We start from the raw sequence: 22,852 nt of genomic DNA, 5'->3' as shown, positions 1-22,852 counted from the left end.
CAGTTTTTTCTCCCTTCAGAAATCCATGCTTTCACAGTCAAGTGCTGTATAAATTATCCACGGAAAATTTCCTAATACATTAGATGCTAGTCCAGAAAATTATCTGCCGAGATTGTAAGGTTTATTATACTTTTAGAATTTGGCATCTATATCATGCACTTTATTTAACCCATGAGTTATTTTGAAAACACTCTTTATCCTATCATTGGAAACATCCTCACTCCAATACCTTTTTTTCAAAATAGTCCTCTTTAAATTAAAAAAAAAAATTATTTGAATTGATGTGCATTATCACTAGAAATTTATGAGATATGTAAATACTATTTTTTTAATGGTAATGAGTATGTACTTTGTTGCAGAATCTTTAAATAAATATGAGTGTTTGCCACTGCAATTTTGTGGAGGAGCAAACAGAATAAAAATGTCTGAGTTTTCAATATAATAATTCTTGTCATAAGTTTGTTCTGATGCATGGAAATAATCTGTATCTCAGACTTGCTTCTAAGGAAGAATAAAGACTTTAGCAGGTGGCATACTACCTTGCCTGAGAAAAAATTGAGTAATATTTGACTAAGATTAGAGTTCCTGTAACATCTTAATGGTCATGTACTCTAAATGTGGACTCACCTAAACACTTGAATATATGTTTCATCAAATAGCTTAAAACACCATACTTAGGATATAGTACCAGAGTACACTATCTTGATTTTACTAACTTCATATTTTTCTTAAAAATTCTTCACAACGGAAAAGAACATTGAAATATATACAGTAAATTAGCTAATTCTGGGTTCTCTGTACTTTGTGCTGGATTAAAACTGACACAGGTTTGTTTTATTTGTTTGACTAATGTCATCCTGTTATTAATAAAACATTATTCAGAGCTATTTCTAGATGAAAGAATAATGATATAGAATTTACTTTTTAGTTTTCTAAGGAAATGCGTAAAAGAAAACTAAGCCTGGTGATAAGATGATATGAATTTCAAATCATGCTAGATTTACAGTCAGAGATGATCAAAAAAAGAAATAATTTTTTGGGATATATAAGAGTAAAATAAGCAATATTGAAAACCTAATGCACTAATTGAAAAAATATATTGTGGAGTAATTTTTGTCAAATCCTTTCTCACCTTGTTTCTGGGTGGTTTCTTATTTTTGGGGCAATTTTCTAAGCGGGATGGTATGGTAAAGACATCTAGTGAAGTACAAAAGTTCCTATTTAGTGAGTCTTTTACAAAAAACTGTATGTATGAGACCACCAAAACCCCAAAATTAATCCTATTCATCATTTTTTGACTTACACTGTGTTTATATTCTTTGTTTTCTAATGGCATCTTGTATTTTGCTTTTAGGAACGTATTATGGCCTTAGAAATGGTAAGTTTCTTAAATTAATTTCCAAACCAATCCCAATTACATTGATGATAATTTGTCTAAATTATGAAAATATTATTTATATATTTTTTTAAAAAGGTTGCAGTTCTGGGTTTTTAACTGTCATTTTACTTTTAAGAGAAGATGTGATAATTTTGCACTGCAGCTCTCCATGTAGATTTTTACTACAGTATTCATGTATTGATTATATGAAATACAGTGTATTTCAGTGTTGTCACTTTTCTATACAGTTCAGTCCTCATCCCATCCCTGGGAAGAGAAATGCTGTAGATTTTATCCATACAAAAGATGTTATTTTTCTAACTTCTAATGGTTGAGGTCAATGTGATAGATCTAATTATTTCAGTGACTACTCTGTGTGCTTACTTGTTTGGTCAGAAGGGTGCAGGACAGAATCAGTTCATCTGCCCATATCCATGCTGCAACTAAAAGAGTAAAGGAATGTATTTTTAACCACTAATTAATATAATTTGATATGACATTAAGTTGGAAGAACAAAACTTTATGCCTGTACATGCCATGAATGCATTTTCCAGATGTCCCAAGGTAGTAAGTCTGTCGGGTGGAATAGTTGGAATGAGTTTCAGTTTGCCCTATAATTTTGAAACAATTCTTCTTTCCCTTCATGTAGGAATGTCAAATAAGATATCACAAATTGTATGTATTAGGCCCATAGTTTCTTTTCATGAGAAATCCAGAAAGTTTCATCTAAAGAAACCACTTCTGAGACAATATCAATGCTGCAAGTATAAACTTCTAAAATTTATTTGTGCAAATTATTACTTTATTCTTTCTGATAGTCTCTGCATCTGTGAAAACAGTTTCTGATTTCAAACATATATTTAAATGTATTCAATCTGTTAAAAAAATCTTTCATTCAGTCATGAAAGGCCCTTTGGAAATCAGAGTGCTGTGCTGCAACACCTGCCTTGTGGAAACAGGAAGCTAACGCTGACATTCAGTGTCCTGGCACTTCACATGGTGCTGTGTCAGGTGTTGACAGGACATTAATTCTGTTCAGGACCTTCTCTTATTCATGCTTTGCTTACATGGCAACCAGTCAGGCATTTATCCATTGACATCCATTTCTCACAAACCAGGAGTTAAGCTGCCTGTAAATTTCTTGTCCTTCTTGCTCCCAGAGCTGTTTTGACACAGGCTGAGGACAGTTGCTTGCAAATACCCCAATGTCATGCACATTCAGTCCTTTTTTTGTGACAAATGTTTCTTTCTATTTTTTCTGGAGCTTTTCTCCCTTCTATACTTCCAGTGTCTCCAGCTTTAGAAAGGAAGATTTGTAAGTTATTGTTCAAATAGAAGAAAAGGATGACCTATTTATCATACTATCCCACTGTTCTCCCTTTTTCTACAATGTACGCACTTCCAACTCCTGCACTTGCCAGTAGAATTGTTGTAGTGGCCATGAGATGAACTTGCCAACTTAGATAATTAAAAAAAAAAAAAAAAAATTGGGAAAGAAATGTAACAAGAACCTTTCAGATTCCACTCAGCTCTGGGTGAATTAACCTTCCAGGTGCAGCTTAATCCAACTCCAAAATCCAATGATTTTGTGGGTTGCAGCAAACAAGGAGGTCCCTTGCCTCTCTCTGAGCCCTTTCAGCTCCTTCTCCTCACAGCAGTCTGTTTGAGCTGGAAGCTCCATCTCCTCCTGTCTACAGTACCTGGCAGCTTCTTGAGTCTTCTATTTCCTTAGCCAGCTCCTGTTTCCAGAGGAAAGTGCCATTATTATGAATCTCCTTCAAGATATTACACATGATCTGATCACTCCCTTAAGGAGCCTGAGAACAAATATACCCATTTAGAAGAAGCTTTTGGATATTTTGGCTCTTTTTTTCAATCAGATCAATTTTGCTGTATGAGTCGATAGATAGGTACACCACTTCTTGCTCCAGCAAGTTGTGCAGGTCAGGAGCAGAAGCTGGAAGGTAAGGAAGAACAAGGTTTGTTAGACAGACTCACTAGTGGATATAAATGGAGTTGAAGAACATGGATGTTTTCTGGAATAATCTTTCAACTCTTGAAGAGTGCCAGGAGGAGTAACAAGTATAGGCAAAACTGAGATTTTGAGTATCTAGAGATTGTGTTTTGTTTGGCTTTTTAATTTGGTTTAATGCTGTTAATTAAACTGAATTTAATTATTTCATAGCTATTTAATAGCTATTAACAAGTAAATATCCTAATTACTTTAGTAATCAGTTATTTAGTTTGACATTTTGAGAGAATGAATTTGATTCATCTTTCAATTAAATGAATTATTTTATTCTTGAGTATACTTTAGTGATTTGGCTCTCTATTATTTATAGAGAAAGGTGTATGATTTTTTGGGGGAAAACAATCTGCATTGTATTCTCAGATGAGGCTACAATGGAAAGCGTATTTATTTCTCATAAAGATGTCAGGATGCATTTTGTAGGTGCACACTGCTACTGTCCCAAACACATTTGGGATTTTAGTGGGTTTCTATAAAGTATATACTGTTCTTCGTGAGCATAAGCTGCAAGTCATGTTCCTCTGCCTTACTAGTACTAGTCTGACATAGAAGACTGCAAAATTTATTTTGAAATCAACCACATCCTGAAGTTGTTCCGGTGAACATATGCATGCTATATCCTATGATCAATAAAACAGCTTGTTGCTTTTTTAGTAGAGAACCCAGAGTGAGGTTACCACTTTCTTAGAATACTTGGATCAGACTTTCCTGGATACAATTCAGCTTTTTTGTTACAATGTCCATAAATCTAGGTTAATGTCAGTAATGCTGTAAGTATTCAGCAAAATTGTTATTTAATATGAATTTTTTGGTTCAGTGTGAACATTTATGCATTTTGTTGTAATGCATTTTTATGTTCATGAAAGTAAGGTTTTGAATACCAGTAAAACAGATTTCTCTTTGAATCCGCTCAGCAATGTAAAAGCTATTAGATTATTCTCCTGTAGTAGCGGGCTCAAATTTGCATCAGTTTTATGGTTTATCATCCAATTTAAAAGAATTGGAAGGATAACAATACCAAATGCATTTTGTAGAGAGATTATGCGACTGCCTGACACCATGCATTTTTGTGCTTGTTCTCCCCTTCTGTCTCTCTCTGTGTGCCTTCCATCAATAAGTAAGTCTTGCTTTTAGCTCTTGAGACTATTTCATAGTTTTCATACTTTGTTTGTATGAATGTTAAGGAAACACTGAATGGAAGGGTTAATACTTTCTTTTCCTCTTGCTTTGATTCTGTAGTGTCTTGCCAAAACTACCATTACATCAAAGGCTTTCTGGTCCTCCCAGAACACAGCCATTCTTTGATCTTAAAAAAATGACCAGGAGCAGTTTGAGATCCTCTGTCCTGCCTGCCTCGCCCTTTCCTTTCCTTTCATCGGGGAGCCAGTGTGTCACTTCCCTTTGCTGGGCTTCCCAGAACCTTTCCTCTGCTCATTGCCACCAAGTAACTTCTGTGTCCTGTGGGCTGGCAGCCCACTGTTTCTTTCCTCCTAATGATCAGTTTTCTCTTCCCTTCTTCCTTGATGTTATCTTCTCACCCTCCGTATTTATTGCTCTTGTTTAATACCCACCTACTTGTCCATCCTCTGCCCCCTACTATTTGGTGTTTCACTTGCTCTTTCAGGTTTTTTCTAATGCAATCACCTTTAGTTTTCTAGCCCTCAGAGTGAAAAGCATTTCCTGTCTTCAGACAGAACCTCCTGTGTTTCAGTTTGTGCCTACTGCTTGTCTCTGGGCAGCACTGAAAAGAGCCTGGCTCCCTTTTCTTTACCCCTTTCCTTCATATCCTTGTGCACATTGATGAGACCTCCCAGAGCCTTTTTTTCTCCACACTAAACAATCCCAGCTTTCTCAGCTTTTCCTCACAGGAGAGATGCTCCAATCCCTTAAAAATTTGTTGTCCTTTGCTGGACTGGCTCTTGTATGTCTCTTTTGTACAGAAGAACCCTGAACTGGACTCAGCACTCCAAATGTTGGCTGACTAGAAGAGAGGGATCACCTCACTTGACTTGCTGGCAATGCTCCTGGTGGAACCCCTACATGCTCTAAGTTCCTTTCAAAATTAGGAAAATATGTTCCACATGTTGCAAATATTGAACATTTTTGCCAAAGTTTAATAAACCGAAGTCCTTCGGTTTTTAATTAGAGAAAGTAAAAATCTCAAGAAAAATGCTTATTGCAAAAGACTTAAGTTATCTAAAATTATTTTTTACAGTTGAACTAGGAGTAGTAGTATACAGTGTTCTCAATTTTTTTTTAACGTAGCTATATATGCATGTAAATGTAATTTTAAAAAGAGAACCTATGAGTTCTTCCACAAGATCCTCATGAGAAATCAGAGAATCATAGAATCACTGAGGTTGGAAAAGACCTCCAAAACCCTCATGTCCAACTTTTGACTAAACACCACCTTGTCCACCATATTATAGCACCAAGTGCCACATCCAGTCCTTTCTTAAACACTTCCAGGGATGGTGGCTCCACCCCCTCCCTTGGCAGCCCGTTCTAATGTCCTTTTATTGAAGAAATTCTTCTTAATATCCAACTTGAACAGCAGCTTGAGCAGCTGGAGACCATTTCTTCTTGTCCTGTCACTTGCCTGGGGAAAGTGACCAACCCCCACCTGGCTACAGCCTCCTTTCAGTCAGTTGCAAAGAGTAAATAATGTCCCCCGAGTCTCCTTTTCTCCATGATAAACAACCCAGCTCCCTCAACTGCTTCTTATATGAATTGTTAGCCTTTCATCTGTGGAATATGTATCTGAGTTCTTCCACAGAATGTAACTTGATAAGACATAGATTTGTGCTGTATTTTTCTTGGTGTGGTTTGTATATCACAAAATAAGTTAAATTTTGTTTGATAGCAGACTATTGACTAGATGTTTCTAATGTGCTGCTAGGCCCTTCACTTTAGTTTTAAATGCTTTCTATTTGATCTAGTTATAACCATAGGAGCACAGGCATCAGTTGCACCTTATTGATGCCACCACAGGTTTTTTTTTCTTTCACTATTGTGAAGCTTTTTATTAAAATAGGGAAATCCATAAGGAAAACTCCTAATTCTTTTCCCACTCTGACACTGATTTGCTGTGAGTCCTTCTTTAAATCACTTCTCTTTCTATTTTAATTTTTCTCACCTGAAAAACTGAATGATATTTCTTCTTTCCCATGAAGGCTGTGTTAATTGAATTTTTTGCAATGCTTTCTGGAAGGCTTGATGAAATACTGTTAGCATACAAAACTTTAACATAAATTACATGTAAAGATTTTTAGCCCGCAATGCTTCATAATGTTAAAGATGAGAAACAAGGAAGTTTTTACACCTTCTGAGAATGTGTTCCCACTAACATTGCAATACTTTACACTCTCTACTTCTTGTGTTATATTTCTTTTAGTTCCTAGGAATTATATCTGGATGTCTCTGATCAAAATCTTAGCAAATGATAAAGAATGGATTCTCAAAAACTACTCCTGTGGACCCCCAGAGTACTTGGAGCACTGACTGATGATTCACAGAAAGCTAGCTTGCCAAAAGACAACAGTTTCCTCTATGTTTCCAGCTGCTAGTATGCATCAAACAACTGCAAATTCATAAAATAGTTTCCTAATATTTTCCCATGTAAACATTCCCCTAGTTAGCTCATGTGCTCATGATGAGAGAAAAGACAGTCCATGTCATTGCAAACAGGAAAGGAAGCATTCATGAAGTTCCTTTAATTAAAATGTGGTCCACCCCATGCAAAAACATCGGCAATCCAAATTGAATGTTCAAGTAGTTTGACATTGGCAATGCTTTTGTTAGCAAAGGTCATTTGTTTTCCGTTAGTGTAGTTTTTGCTTAAAAAAATCTTACTTGTTAAAGCTCTCATGAAACAATGTAATACAGGAAAAAAAAAAAGCCAATTGAGCATTCAAATTGTAATTTGATAAAGTTACATGTGTTGCCTACCTTTGTATAGGTAATTTCACTTCTTGATGTGCTGAAATCATCAAAACAGTGGTATAATTGGAGTCATGATATATGTGGAATGTAAAGACATAAACTACATTTTTTTGTTTTCTCTGGAAGTTCCCTCTCTACATATGATGTACTATTCACAGAATGTCCCAGCTATTGTGGAGTTTGCCTGGTGTATAAAAGTCAGCAGAGCACCTCAGACCTCTCAAGCAGAGCCACCTGTTTAAAAGAAAAGTATTTATCAGTGTAGAGCTAGAGATTGAAGCTGATAGTTCATAGTTTCACAGATCTTAACAGGGAAATCAAAAGATACTTTTAATCATGCTGTGTGCATCCTGTTCTTGCTATTTAGGTATTCAGTACACTAAGGTCATTTAAAAATAAGTCATTTTATGTCACCTCTAATGCTGTATTTTCCGTTTGAATTGTAACTGCCTGCTGGCATCCATTGCAGCCAGTTAAAATGACATTGCATTTAATCTTTTTATGGCTATTCTTTGAGGATTAGCTAACTGGTACTTAAATCAACTCTTATTAAAAAAAAAATATCTGTGCAATACAGATAGCCATTTGTTTTTACCTACCTCAGAAAAGAAAGGAGCACTATACTTGAAAGTCAATGAAGTTTGGTTTCTGGTTTATGTTTATGTCTTTTCAATATATTGACTATAAAGGCAAACCTCAGGAGTACTATATACAAACCTGCTTTGATTTATTTGCATTTAGCATTGCAGCTTTGAGACTAAAAATAAAATGTGTCTGATTTTGATTTAGATCTGTCCCTTGAGACAGTGTGAAACCGTCTATTACCAAGAACACATCAGTATAGGAGGATTAACTGTTCACATGCAGTTTAAACATCAAAATGTTTGTATGAAGTCATGGAAAATAAGTAATTTGTTTTGTCATTCTCTGTGAAAAATAGAACACCCCTTTTAAAAGTAAATAGTCTTTCTTTTAAAAACAGAAAGATTAGTGGCACTCTGTCTATTGAAGAGCACTGCTGTTAAGTAAAATTCCATTAATACTGCCTCAGACAGTACAATGGGTGTTTTTTCCTCTTATCAGTACCATCAGTGCTCTGGGTCAGTACCTGCTGTTGCTTGTTATACATAAGCAGACAGATGTGATTGCTGTCTTTAGGATTATTTTTATGCATGATGGCATATGGCTTTCCGATTTCTGGGAAAAAATTTAACAGTACTTAATTGGCCTCTATATCAGGTGCTTCTAACATCCTTTTCCACATTTTATCTGTGTGGCTAAATCTATCTTTTTAATAGAGTAGAGTGTAGTCATTAATGATACAAGTATGGCATTTGAACCATCTTGAGGAGGTTGCTGTGATTTTCATTAATTACCAGACCACTTCTATGGACCAGCTAATAGCTCTTTCATCATCTTTCTCTCACATTCTTCAATGTATTTCTTCATTGCCACCTTCCTTACTGAACCTCTCTTAACAAGAAAATTTTCTTTTTTTCTGTTTCTGTTTGCACATCACTACCATTCTTTTCATTTGTTTTATGGAAAAGACACACATTTTTTGAAAGTGTTAGTGTGTGAGTTATTCTATTCAAGTCCCTCAGACTTCTCAGAGGACTGTGAGAATTTTACAATATAAAAAGAACCCTTCTGGTCAAGACCTAAGGTCAATCTAGCCCAGCTATTGACACTGCAACAATGGCCAAAGTAAAATGCTTAGGTAAGACTGTATGAACAGGACTGACATGTATTTTGTTTCCCATTCATTCATTCTGATTTCAGCTGTTCAAAGCTCAAAGGCTTCCAGACTTAGATGTAGTTTCTGTGAATTTGGAACCATTCTATGGTCTTCCTCATTCATGAACTTGCCCAATTTTCTGCTTGAAGCCATATAAAATTTTCTAACTTCATGTGACTTCTGATTTTACACAAATTGGTAATTAGTCTTCTCAGGCATCTCTCTAACTAGCTGAAGAGTCCTATTCTCTAGAGTATTGTGTTTATCATTTCTCACTTGGAAACAGCACACCATGGCTTTGAAAATTCTTGTTCAGTTTCTCTGACCTTTCCTTATTTCCCTTTTGAAATGAAAATCACATCTGCACTCAGCAGTCAAGATGCAATTGGATTAATGATTTGGGACAGTTATGCTCTCTGGGTTTTTTTATCCTTTCCTGATTATATTGAATGTTGATTTTGGTTTTCTGATTGATACTGAGCACTGCATTAGCAGATTCTTGGTAATATGCATCACAACCCCAAGATCTGCTTCCTGAGCAGCAATGGTTACCTTAGAGCCCATTATTTTGAACATGAAGTTAGATTTAAACTTTAGGAGTCCAAAACACCTTTCAGAAATCCAAGTAGCCTGTACCAGTCTTTATCCACATGATTCTCAACAAAACCAAAAAACCAAAGACTGAATATGCATCTAACCCAAAGGCTGGTCTTCTGCTTTCAGGATTATATTTAATAACATAACTAGTACAGATTAGCAGAGAAACATAAAATTTTTTTTTCCACTACAAAAAGTGCAGGAAATAGAGGGGATATATTTAGGAGAGACTTTGGAAGAACAGGTGATTAACATCTTCCTTAAATCCATTTATAGACAGTGTTGACATGAGGTCTTGGCATTGAAATTAGAGAAGGAATTGAGAAATGAATGGCTTAAGGCATAGGCTTACACCTAGGGCCTGAGTTCTTTTTTTTATGAGAACAGATAAGAGGTCATCTGTATTAAAACAAGGTGGGTAAATAGATAGATAGCTATCTATACATAATATCTTTCCATACATATAATTGCAGAAAAAGAAGAACAAATCTCATATCCCCTATCTAATTTAGTTTATTGGTACTGAATATTGACTACAAGTTCAATCCACAAATGAATCCCATTGTTTATAAAATTTGACCTTTGTTTGTTATGAATATTTCTTAAAACCTTAAAACCAGAATGTTTGGAGCTAACAACAAGGCAGACATCCCTGCTTTTAAACAGATGGTATGTCTTCATTTAGGTTACTTTGTTCATTTCTGATTGTCCACTCCTCACTCCTGGTCTCCATCTTTTTAAAGTTGATGCCACTTGTGCAAAGAAGCTCCCATTAATTTTTCTTCTTCTGTTGCGACTGAAACTTTTAGTCTCTGGGATCTAAATGGAATGTTTTTCATGGTGGTCAGATTGAGATTTTCCAGAACTAGTAACAGAGCTTTTGTAGTTAAGAGCAAGTTAACTTGGTTTGCACAGGCTTTACAACATAATATTGGATTTCAGCATTGATGGATTTTATTTAAGATTTTGCTTTAAAGTACCAAGGCATTAATATGGTTAATTAAGCCCATTACAGGAAGATTCAATACCAGACTAGCAGAACCTTATCCAAAGAAGTGGGATTTTGAGAATTGTGGAGTAAATACTAACTGTTGTTCAGAAAGTACAAGCAGTTCTGGTTTTACTTGCTCTTTGGCAAGAAGGGCAGCCTTTGAGAAGCTGCAGAAGCTGCAGAGGCATTTGACCTGTGGGACATGACTGTTCTTTGTGCATGATCAACCAGCTTCATCTGGACAAAAAACCAAAACCATTATATTTATTTTCTTCAGTTCTTTGCAGTTTGCAATAGACTACATTTTTTGTGTGATGAGTGTGAATGTGAAATCTTGTTGTTGACACCAACCCTAACTCTTCCTAGAGTGGTAATTAATTTTTCAGTAGTACATACCATATGCCTAATCTGAAAATAGGAGATTTGATTGCTCTATATTTAGCTAAGTGCTCACTGTATACACTTTCATTAAAAAAAACCTCTACTCACAGAATTATACTGAGTTTGAAGGGACCTACAAGGATCATTGAGTCTTACTCCTCTCCTGTCTCTGCACAGCACTATTCCCAAGAGTCACCCCATATGCCCAAGAGCATTGTCCTAACTCTTCTTGAATTCTGGCAGGCTTGGTGCTGTGATCACTTTCCCTGGGGAGCCTGATACAGTGCCCAGCCACCCTCTGGGTGAAGAATCTTCTTCTTATATCCAACTTGAACCTTCCCTGACACAACTTCAGGCCATTTCTTCAGGTCCTGTTACTGTCTCCACCAGAGAGAAGAGATCAGTGCCTGCACCTACTCTTCCTCTCATGAGGAAGTTGTAACTGCAGTGTGGTCTCCCCTCCATCTCCTCCAGGCTGAGCAGAGCAGGTGACCTCAGTCACTCCTCACACAGCTTCCCCTCAAGGTCCTTCACCATCTTCATTGCCCTCCTCAGGATGCTCTTTAGCAATTCAATACATTTCTTATGGTGTGGTGACCAAAACTTCACACAGGACTCAAGGGGGTCATAAAAGGAAATCAGATTTGATAATAAGAGGACTTTCCTGTCATGAAATCAAGATGGCTGTGAGCAATGGCAGTGTTGTCTTTCAGGTGTTTTTCAATACCTCCTAGCATAATCTTTTCCATAGCTTTGCCAGGCACTAAAGTGAAACTGACAGTCCTGTAATTGCTGGGGTCCTCTTTCTTGCCCTTCTTTTAAATTGTGACAAGGTTCGCTGGCTTCCAGTAATCTGGAACTGCTCCAGATCCCCAGGACCACTCAAAAAATATGAAGAGAGGTTTTGTGATGACATCACCTGGCTCTTTGAGAAGTCTTGAATGAATGCCTTCACTCCCTATAGACCTGTAGGGATCCAACTGAAGCAGCAAATCCCATACAAGTTCAGGGACGGCTGGGGGTTGATCATTCTCACAGTTATGGTCCATTTGCTCAGGGCACTGTGATCCCCTTGGTCAATCCATGTTGAAGACAGAGGCAAAGAATACATTAAATGCCATTGCCTTGTCTCTGTCTATGTTTGACCATCCTCATCCTGTAAAGGGATGAGGGTTTTCTTGCACTGCCTGTTGCCATGAATATATTTTTAAAAACTCTTTTTATTGTCCTCCACATTTCTGGCCAGCTTCAACTCCAGTAGGGCTTTGGCCTCATGAATTTTCTCCCTACAGTGACAAGCTGTACAATGACTCTGTATTCTTCCCATATCAGTAATGTCTCTTATTCTAGTCCCTGGAGACAGCAGACTTCCCTGTGACCTGGGTCCAGTCTGCGTAAGGAGGCCCTCCATTCGCTTTAGAAGGGTGTTTCCTTTTACAACTACCCTTCATTTTTCTCTTAACAGAGGTCTTGGTGCAGAATACAGGTGGTGTTGTTTTATGAGGCCACACTATCCCAGAAGGGCCTTCACCCACCTCATCAGTAGTCTAGACTTCTGGTTCCAGAGCCTCACATGTGTTGTAGAGGGTGCCAGTCCTGCCTGTTGAATTCTGAGAAGGTGGAGGAACCTTCCTCCTTGTACATGCTGGGACCTGCTTCCAGTCTTCATCTTTTAACAGACCCTAGGCTAGCAGTCCTTTGACTAATTCCCCTGCACCATTCTGAGTCCATCTACTTCTTCATTATAATGGAGGTTCCTGACTCCTCAGAGTCTTGAGACTCTGAAAATAATCAGTCTCTCTTTTGCTTGTTCGCTCAAACACTTTGTAGCCTGTTGTCTTCCTCCTGTAGCTGGTGACCAGCTCCTCAAGCACAGCTCACCTTCTGCAAGAGAATGGTCAGCCCCAGCCTCATGAAGAGTCACTTATGGCAGCCTCTGACCTGGAGAGCTCCATCTCCTATCAGTAGGTCTGGCTGGCTGGCTGGAGCCTCTGACATGGCTGCTTCAGTGAGTCCCACAGCTACTTTTGATTGAGCTTTAGGGCAAGTCAACACCCTAACTGAGGAAGCTTGAACTAGTATACTAAGAAGACTGGGGTTTGTAATATGTGAGAGGGCTGAAAGAATGGTTTCATTTTTAATGTTTTAACTTGTGTTCTGTTCTTTAGAGTACCCGAGTGGCTTTAAACCACCTGGAGTCTGTGCCTGAGAAACTGAGCCTGTTAGAAGATTGCAGAGATACTGGAGTGAGAAAGATTTCATTTGACTCTCTCAGTACTTCTGAAATACTTTGGTTTATTAATAATCTCTATGAATGTACAGATAAGTTGCTTAATAAGATGTTTGCAGTTGCATATGTATGTATTATATAGACAGAAACATACTGAAATTTATTTTCGTGTTTTTATGGATCTTTTTGAAGTTATAAATTTAGTTCTGATAATTAATACTGCTCCATAATGCAGGCAAACATTGATAACTGGGCATAACAGGTCATGTGTTAATTACTGTTTCAGAATATTTTTATGGAGTGGTAAATTCTGATATTACATGTTAAAATTGAAAATTTTATAATTAAATGAATTATGCCAGTTCTTTCAGTTTTTTAACTTAATGAGTGAAGATAGATGTTCTTTACAACTTTTTGTTTTGACATAATGACAATACTTGTTTCTTATTTTTGGAGTACCACTGTCCAATCAAGATGTGTTTGGACACAGTAGGACATATTAACAGTAGTGGTGATGTACTGTCAAGAGTGATAAGACTCAGATTAGATTTTCAGTGGCTAAGTGGCTAAACCCCTGTACCATTGTTACTTTCCATTTATGAAATGGGCAGTTTAATAGAAAATAATTTGTAACTTCCTTCACAATATAAATTTTAAATCAATATTAAACCACATATCAACAAATACATAATGATTTGCATTTTATTTGATATGTAAAATTTCTCATCTGTGGTTGTCATAAAAATTTCAAAACATACTTGTTCGGAGCATTTTTTATTTTGTGTTCCTGCATGAGGTCATCAGTTAATAATTCTGCACCATTTTATTGCTGTCATCAGCAACAGATTTGGTGATGCAAGTACTGGTTAAAATGTTTGGGTTTTTTATGAACAATATTGTTGAGATGTATAGTTTTAATTTCACATTCCAAGTATCCCCAGAAGAGCTTTTTTTGCTCTGACCGAGGTTTATGTTTACCTTCTGTTTCTACTAAAAGAAAAATTTTGTTCTCAGCAGGCATCTGCAATCTCCTTCACACTTGCCCTCTCTCACTTAACACGGCTATGAAATTACACTGTAATTTTCTGGTTTGCTCTAGTTATAACTTAGCCAATATTTGTGAGATTGGAATGCAAAATCTTTGGTTTCAGTCAGGTTTTGTCTTTCTCCATCATGCTTAATTTTTTTAATATGGTTTTCTGAAGATGAGCCTCTATCAACACAGTGTTTTGTTTAAGAAATAATTTATTATTCAAGAGGGCTAAGCTTTATGCCCTAGCTTTGAGAACAGTGTCAGTTTGGAGCTTCATTACTGTTTCTATTTCCAAATACCATATTGGATTTTTTTGTACAGTGGCTAGCAAGTTCTTCCTTCAATGTTTTCATAGGAAGGGAGAAAGCAAGAGGAAGTAAATTTTGATAAACCTCTCAGGTTGTCTAGGAGGTTGGTTAATTCAAGTGAATCATTAGCTAGTTCAGTGAGAAGCATTATGTTTTCTTGTTGAAAATACTGTTTTGTCCATATCGTTAGAACCATCTTTTCTTCAAGTGCTTGTTTCCATAGTGTTGAAATTAATTTTCCACCATTACAGAATTTTTCTTAGAAGGGTATGATATTGCTGAAGTTTGGAAAGTGTTACAAGAAATCATTCAGCAGTTAAGGATAAGGCCATTTTCATTTTGATCTGCATGTATTTTAACAATATTTTTCTGTACAGAACATTATGCTTTTGTATGGTGCCTGTAGTTCAGCCTCTGAAAGTTAGTTCTTAATTCGTTCTTGCTGTGGTGAAAATCCTTGCTGATACCTTTGTTTACAATAGTCAGAATTTCTAGCTACTTTTTATATTATGAAATAATATAAATCTTTAAATGTATTTCTAGGAGTCCCACTGCCGAAGAGAGATGATTGAGGAGAGGTATATGAGGTATAAAGACTTAGTAACTTCTTTGCAGCAGCAGCTGGAAGATTCAAAGCAAAGAGTTGGGCAAGTCAAGGTATGTGTGTGTACTCCACTTCTGTGTGCCAATTACTTTCAATCAGCAACATAACCTTACCTTATTAACTCCTAGTACAAACACAGACTGAAATCATGCATGAATGTTTCTGCTTCATATAGCTGGCATGGCTGATGGCATGGCAGGTATATTGATATGGCAGGAAATTTGATGAATTCAAGGTTGCTTTCATTGTATTCATGTCATGGATACTTTCCAAATATCTTTCAGCTTTTACAGAAAGGTATCTTACTGTATCTTACTACTCTGAAGTGTTTACCTGCTTTGTCAAATTGCTGTCTACAGCAATTTTTTAATTGTTCAATTTTCTCTTGTCCTTTCAAGTAAAAGATATAGATAGACACCTGTTTCCCCTATGGAAAGGTTGACTAATTTATAAATTACATGTAGTAATTCTTCAGTAGTTAATATTTGCATTTTTTGGAAACAATTCTGTATGATGTCTCTTTCATACATAAATGAAATCCAGGCAAACAGAAGGGAAGTGGTTTGCTAAAGGTCACTCACTGGACTTACAGCAGTGCTAAGCATGAATAACTAACTCCCTACAATACAAATACAGTGCTCTTCTTTAGAAACTTTCCCTGTAATGAGTTCAATTTTCCAATTATTAACATGCTTTCTTTCCCTTACTAGCTTGTTCATTGTCATATCACTGTCATTGTGATAGCAGCTTACTTCAGCAGAACTACTATTTCTTATGCAGGTGTTTGAAATAAGTCATCAGACCTGAAGAATTATACTGGTATTTCTGCTACATGTCTCAATCAAATCAGTTTCTTTGGCAATGCAGCATACCTTTGTCTCTAAGCAATTGAGCTTAAATTGAGGATCACACACTCTTATGAAAATGATCTTTGTGTTCCCTAACTTATATGTAACTGTCTTCCTTCTGTAAAATGAGGACATTAGAGCATGCCTTTTTAAAACTGGAAAAGGTAAAATAAATACAGAATATTTTAGCTTAGTAAGTTGCTGTTGTGAGAATATACTAAGTTACTTGAAAAAGCTATCTTGCTCTTCTGTAAGAAAGAATTGAAAGGAGGAAACAGGCACAATCAGTGTGTTGCTGGTGGTAATCTTCAAAATCTTGAATTTCTCTTCCCTCCACACAAGCGTTACTAAATCAGTAGCTATTGAAATTTGGAAAACATTGAAAAGCTAAGTGGAATGCAATCAGCTGACAGTAGAACATAACATTGCACTAAGCTGACTGAACTTATTGAGCTTGTGTGATTTGAATCAGAATCCAGTACAAAGCTGATTCCACAACAATTCTCTTTCTTTAGACAACCGAGAGCATTTAATGGTTTCCATTTAGTCAGGCCTAATTGGGTTTTTGCATGACATTCAGTACTCTTTGCTGTCACGGCTGTTGCAAATAGAACAGAATGTTCAAAACCAAGTAACAGACGGGTGCTAATCTGATTTCAGTGATCAGGCTAGCTTAGACTAAAAAAAAACCTTTTTAATGCTTGCCTTTCTTGCACTCCTTTGAAACCAACTCAAATGGCTTTTATTTATTTATTTATTTATTTATTTATTTATTTATTTATTTATTTTACTCTTTGTCAGTTGGGAGTCTCTAAAATTGATTGCTGGAAGAGTGTAGATTTGAGGACACCAAAGTTGATTCTTTCTGATATTTCTGGTTTGTGCTGTATACACAGTGCCCCTGCTATACAAAGTAGACAAATAGTTGATAGGTGATAAGAAAATTCATGTTTCTTATAAAATTTTTACATTGATCATTTTAGGTGAAATTACTTCTGAAATTAATCTTTTTCCTCTGTTATGTTTTTTTTTCTAGCCTTTCTTATAATACACTTGCTTGCCAACATTGATCTCAGACAGGCATTATCTTATCTTGTGTCCATCTTTTTTCATTTTAAGGAGGAAAAATTAAACTAAAGTTGAATGCTCCTCTAAAAGCAGGTCTTTTTCTTTCTTTCTTATGATTTCTTTTTTCCCCACTCCATCTTCCTACTCTTCTGTAGTCTTGTCAGATGGCTTTAAAATACCTGTTGCTTAGAAGCCCAGAAAAATCATAATTTCTATTTGTATATTTTAAAATGGAAGATTTCCAGCAATAAAAGTAGGCCATAGGCTGGCAGAATATCATCAGGTACAACAATCTTGATTTTTCAACTAAGAACTGGCCAAATAATAGATAGACTGCTAGATAAAGATGAAATTGGGTGAAAATCTCGTAAATATAACATATTGAAAGAAAATTGCAGCAGAAGCAAAATCAAAGCAGAAAGCCAGAGGAAAACTAGACATAAATATTTTGATGTAGAGATACAAATATTTTAGGAGACTTTCCCTGCCACAGATGATTGACCATCTACTCAAACACAACAGACTTAATTGTCCATGAAGCACATGACAAAGGCACATTCTATACATTAATATTTCTGTAAAAAGAAAGCCGTTTTGTGTTGCAGGTACTGGTAGAAGCACCTTTCTTGTTTAAAAGCTCTTCTTTTAAAGCATTTCTGGAAGCAGAATGGAAAGACAAAAACGTTTTTTATTCTTTAAAAATTATTATTGTGCTATGAACACTTTAGGTATTAAGTCTGTCATCAGCACATAAGGGGATTAATATGTATAATTCCCATTAGTCTTAACAGGAGTAAATCCTTCTTCAGTGATGGAACAAAAGCTTATTGTATCTCTAAATTAATGTAAATTTTTTTTGTTTAGTTTTCAAATCTTATGTATCAACATAAAATTAAGTATCAGCATAAATGATAAATTGCAAGATGTTTTAACAAAATTCCCTGAGGCTTTTTATGATAAGAATTCAGCAGTAAAACTGTGTGTTTTATGAATCGATGAATTATTACTTCTCATTTCAAGAAACTGAGTAATTTGGATACCAAGCCAAGCTTTTAATCTTTATTTTGGATGGTATTGTAACTGGGGACTACTTGCTGCAGAGCTAATAGAGATTTTTCAGGCATTTTTGTTTAAATTACCTTTTTAAATTTATCTTCTCTTTTTAGCTTATAGACCAAATGACTTACCTCACCAAGAAGCTATGCTGTATGGGTTTAGCCATAAATAGTAACATTGTACTATGGTTTATTTAATGGTTTAACAAAAAAATTCAAAGGTACCTTTAGGTGTTTTGATATGAGAAATCAATGAACTTTTAAGTTTCCTCAGTGGCAGAGAAAATAGATTTGTATTTATTACTACTTGTGGAACTTCATTGAATTAGTATGAACCATTCATTGATGAGGAAGTCATTATTCACTGATGTCTGCCCTGCTGATATGGTATGTGCTGAATTGTGGATGTGATGTGAATAGGAAAGAGCATTTTTACAATGTGCTGTTGTGGCAAAGACTTGCAGTGCTGCCAGTGCTTTTCTCAAGGCAAAGCAGTTTTTTGCAGACATATTATAGTGGTGAAGGGGGGATAAAACTTGTAAGCAAATTAATTTGAACCTAAGTGCAATACTGAGAATTCAGAGAATTCAAATCAGTCTTTTCCAGTGTTTGAAATCACAGCATGTGCCTGTATGTGTGCTACTACTTTTTGTTAAAGTTTGCAGCTGCTTGATAGGAACAGATAAAATTATTTTTATTTGGTTCCCACAGGATGTGAAAATGGATGCTGAAATTTCTGATGTAGAAGTGGCTGCTCATTCTAGCTGGCGAACTCAAAACAGCTTTTTGTGCAGCTCACCGCTTTCCAGTTCAGGTTGTAAGTATATCACAGAAAAAAATCTTCTGGTAACACAATTTTTCTTCTAAAATTTTTTTCCTGGATAAGTGAGATGCTACTTTTCAAAAAAAGAAGGGCTGGAACTATCTTAAGTATTCTTCTGTGTTTTAGATGCTGGATGGATGTCTTTGACCAGGAAGTACTTCACTACATCCACTGACAGTTTGGGTTTTTTTGACTGGGACATTCAATATATTTTGTTTATCTATTGCAAAGAAAAGGGCTGCCCTTGAATTCTGAATCTCTGCTTAATGAGTCATCCTCTGTTAGCTGTGTAGACCCTCTGGTCTTCTGAGGGACCAGAGAGATGTCCTCAAACATGGATTCTTTCCAAGATCTTTCATGTGTGCCGGTTAGTCCCATGCTTGTGTAGCATTTTCTCAGTGAAAGTTGAATTCACTAATTCTATTTCAATAGTGTTTTTAACAGGTTTTTTCTCTACCCTCTTGTGCATATACAACTTGTGTTCATGTGAAGTCATGGGATCTCAGATACAGCTGGGAAATGCTCAATAAAACATAGACAATGTATTAGGTCTTGACTGGATACATAGGCACACCTTTGCATGACTGTCAAAACTAACTTAAAAACCAGGTTTTTAAGGGGGTTTTTCAGCATATCAGTACATGGATATCAAAATACTTCTCTTTAGAAGGTAATCATCTTCCATTTATTTTCAATATAGCCAGTTTGTGTACTGGGAAGCTATTTAGAAAGTTGCATTCTATTGAAGACTATTTTAGGCTTCATTGCACTTTGAAAGTGTTGCATCTTTCTGTGAGTGCTGTGGTACATTGCTGCTCACTAGTAAGTCTTGAGCTGATTTGATGAGGTTAAAGGTAATTGGTTTCTCTTCCTTTCAGAATCTATGGGTTGGGGTTAGTATCTTTTTGCAAATCATATTGAATAACAGTAGTAGGAATAAGGCATAGGAGCTAGTACCTCTGTATCATCTGTACTACAGGAACACTTTACCTTGACTCAGAGTTGATTTTTCTGTTTTCCCAAACCTCATCCCTGTCAAAGTCTTGCAAATCAAAGTACAGCTGAACCTGTTTTGGCTATAGAGAAGTAACCAATGCCTCACAGAATGTTCAGATAAATGGCTTCCAGCAGTCCCTTCCAGTCCCAAGAATTCCAGAAGTGGTCACTGCAAAAATTTACTGAAATTTAAAAATGCAGCATAAATGTTCCTAAAATATTACAATGTCTTTATACTGCTTAACCTGAATTAAACAAGCTAGGACTTTGTTGCTTTAAAACTTTTTAATAAATTTTAGGCAGTTTTAAGAGAAGTAGGATCCATGTGATCTGAATACCAATCTGATGAAACAGTTGTGCATATTTATTCTCTGATTCAACTGTTTTTTTCCAGCACTAAGTACCTAATTTTCTGGAAATCAAAAAATAAATTATTAACAAAAGACTGTGGTGATTCAATTCACTACTTAGTGCTTATGGCACTGAAATATGTGGATTACTCCACAGACTTTGGTTTTTGACTGACTGTCATTTCATGCTGAAACTGATTTCCACCAGTCAAATGTGTATTTTGAGGTTGTTGGTATAGTTCTTGAGGACAGTGAAAATTCTGCTGTGGTATTAGCATTAAGGACATTTTTCAGGGAGTGGCAAATGAAAAGACAGCTACTTCAGTCATGATAGTCACAAAAATATAATGAACTTTAAATTTCAGTAATTATATTAATTAATTTTCATTTGAGACTTTGACAGTGAAATATAATTTGACATCTTTGCTCCCAAAGCTGCTGTAGCTTTTAATAAATCTTCCTATACATGTCATCATCTATTTTCTGTGATTAATTGTCTCCTTCTTCAGAAACAGAAGGATGGAATTTTTTTTCTTTCATTTGCCTTTTGGAGCAGTTTGCAAGGCTTCTTGATTTATATTTCCCCATTCCATCTCTCTTCAACTCATGAAGCCTTACAGACTATAGATTCAATAACTAGTACTAGAAGCTTCCTTCCCAATGTGGGTCTCCTGTCACTTGTGGAGAACACCCAGAAGGAGAGCAGATTCATTTGATGTAATTTAACTTATTTGTGAGGGAGATCATGGGACTTAAGTTTAAAATTGGTTGATGAAAGAAGGACAAATAGTATGGGAAAATAAATAAGGGAACAACAATCTGTTTCCATATATATTTGTGTGTATGTGTGTATATATATATATATATATATATATATATATATATATATATACACACTAAAAATTTGCCAATGCAGCAAGCAGTTAAAAGGAAAGTAATTTACAAGTAATTAACATCAATATTGTGTTTTGTTTTTGGTAAAATTTCTGCAATTATAACAATTTTTCCATTACAAAGATATTTTAAAATATGTCGAGAGGGGACACACTTTTATTTCTGTACCCATTTTCTTAGAAATTAAGAAGTTGAAATGAGAAAATAATTTGTTCAATGAAACATTCACTAGATGTGGTTTGCAGTCCTTATTATTATCAGACCAAAATGGCTGGTCCAGACAGTCACTACTAGTTGTTATCTAAAGAATAATCCTCAGAAACTGGTTTTGGCCACTGTATTTTCCTGAAATTTTGGGTACAAAAGTCCCTTGAGTTACACATGCTTTGCATTAGCCTTGTGAATTGAGTCCTGCCTTTTTCTTTGCACTTTTCATCACTTTGAGGTTTTAACCTGGATGGTTTCCCAGAAACCATATGTCTTAGAGGCTTTCTATTGTTGTTGGGAATTTATGTTCCAGGGCTTCATAAGTTGAGATGGACAACACTCTTGTGTCAACATGGTATGTAGTAGGACTGATACCACAGCTGAATAAAACCAAGTTGTCCTGAATGTAGCCTTTATTGTCAGAACAATTAACTTTTGCACTGTATTGCTGCTGCCTGTCTTTATCCCTCTATGTACTCTTTTTCATAAGTTCTTAAGGCTATTTTTATTAGCATTTATAAATAATGTAATGTACTTACAAGTAAAAAGACATTGCAACATCACTATGCTATGGGCACCCTTCTAGAACAAAACCTAGGGCTGCTTAAGCATAAGAACTTGGAATGACTGGAAACTTGACATCATCACTTAGAAAAATGCAAATTGAATTAGTTAAGCAATGAACTTGCTTTAAGATTTTTTTGCCTTACTTTGAATACTGTCCACAGGAGGTACCACTGACATAGCATACATCAGCAGAGCTTTGAACCAATTCTGAAAACTTTATGCTGAATACTTAGAACTCACTGTTATACCAATGTTCCAAACACAGTGATTTCATTCTTCTGAAAGTGAAAACATCTCACCCCTCCTAACCAAACTGGGAAGCCTTGCTCCTTGTTAAATAACTTTTGGTTATGTACTGCTACAATTTTACTAGGTTGTTAAAAATTTCATCCTGGATATTCAGTTGGGCCACTTTTCTTGCATGCTTGTGCTATAAAGAAGGCCATTAGGAGAAGGGTATGTTGTATAAGCTGCTAGGCACTTTCCTTCCCTTAATTTCTACCTTTTGCTAAATGTTTCGATTTTTGACTTTTTTCTTCAGCATTTTATGATAAGATGTTTTGTCAATTCGTATTGTTTGGATTTTGAGTTAATATATTTAGAAATAAGCACTATATGTGTACCCTGCTGTGAAGGTATATACACAGTATGACATTGTATGAGCACCTGTTCAGTGTCACTTGGTGACTTAAGTCCACTCTGTTGGTAAACATATTCCTTCACAAAGTTTTTGAGAGGTTTGTCTTATCTTATTTAAACAAAAATTCTGGAAAAATAAATGGAAAATATATCTTAGTGAAAGAATCAATCTTT

The 22,852-nt window shown here is 35.8% G+C and overlaps 1 protein-coding gene across 10 annotated transcripts in view; it reads left to right on the top strand.

Annotated features, from left to right (window-relative positions):
* CEP128 (centrosomal protein 128) overlaps positions 1–22,852 on the top strand; it is a 165,855-nt gene that overhangs the window by 69,396 nt on the left and 73,607 nt on the right. For 9 of the 10 annotated variants that reach the window (XM_059850094.1, XM_059850089.1, XM_059850090.1 and 6 more), the window contains 4 exons: positions 1,355–1,378; positions 13,225–13,302; positions 15,171–15,284; positions 18,914–19,019. In XM_059850094.1, the coding sequence (XP_059706077.1) occupies positions 1,355–1,378; positions 13,225–13,302; positions 15,171–15,284; positions 18,914–19,019 (322 nt within the window). The remainder of the gene's footprint in view (positions 1–1,354; positions 1,379–13,224; positions 13,303–15,170; positions 15,285–18,913; positions 19,020–22,852) is intronic. The other variant, XM_059850092.1, reaches the window with a different exon arrangement.

Source organism: Haemorhous mexicanus, chromosome 6, assembly GCF_027477595.1.
Source record: "Haemorhous mexicanus isolate bHaeMex1 chromosome 6, bHaeMex1.pri, whole genome shotgun sequence".
Taxonomy (NCBI): domain Eukaryota; kingdom Metazoa; phylum Chordata; class Aves; order Passeriformes; family Fringillidae; genus Haemorhous; species Haemorhous mexicanus.
Note: the sequence above shows the minus strand (reverse complement) of the source record. Positions and strands in the feature narration are given on the sequence as shown.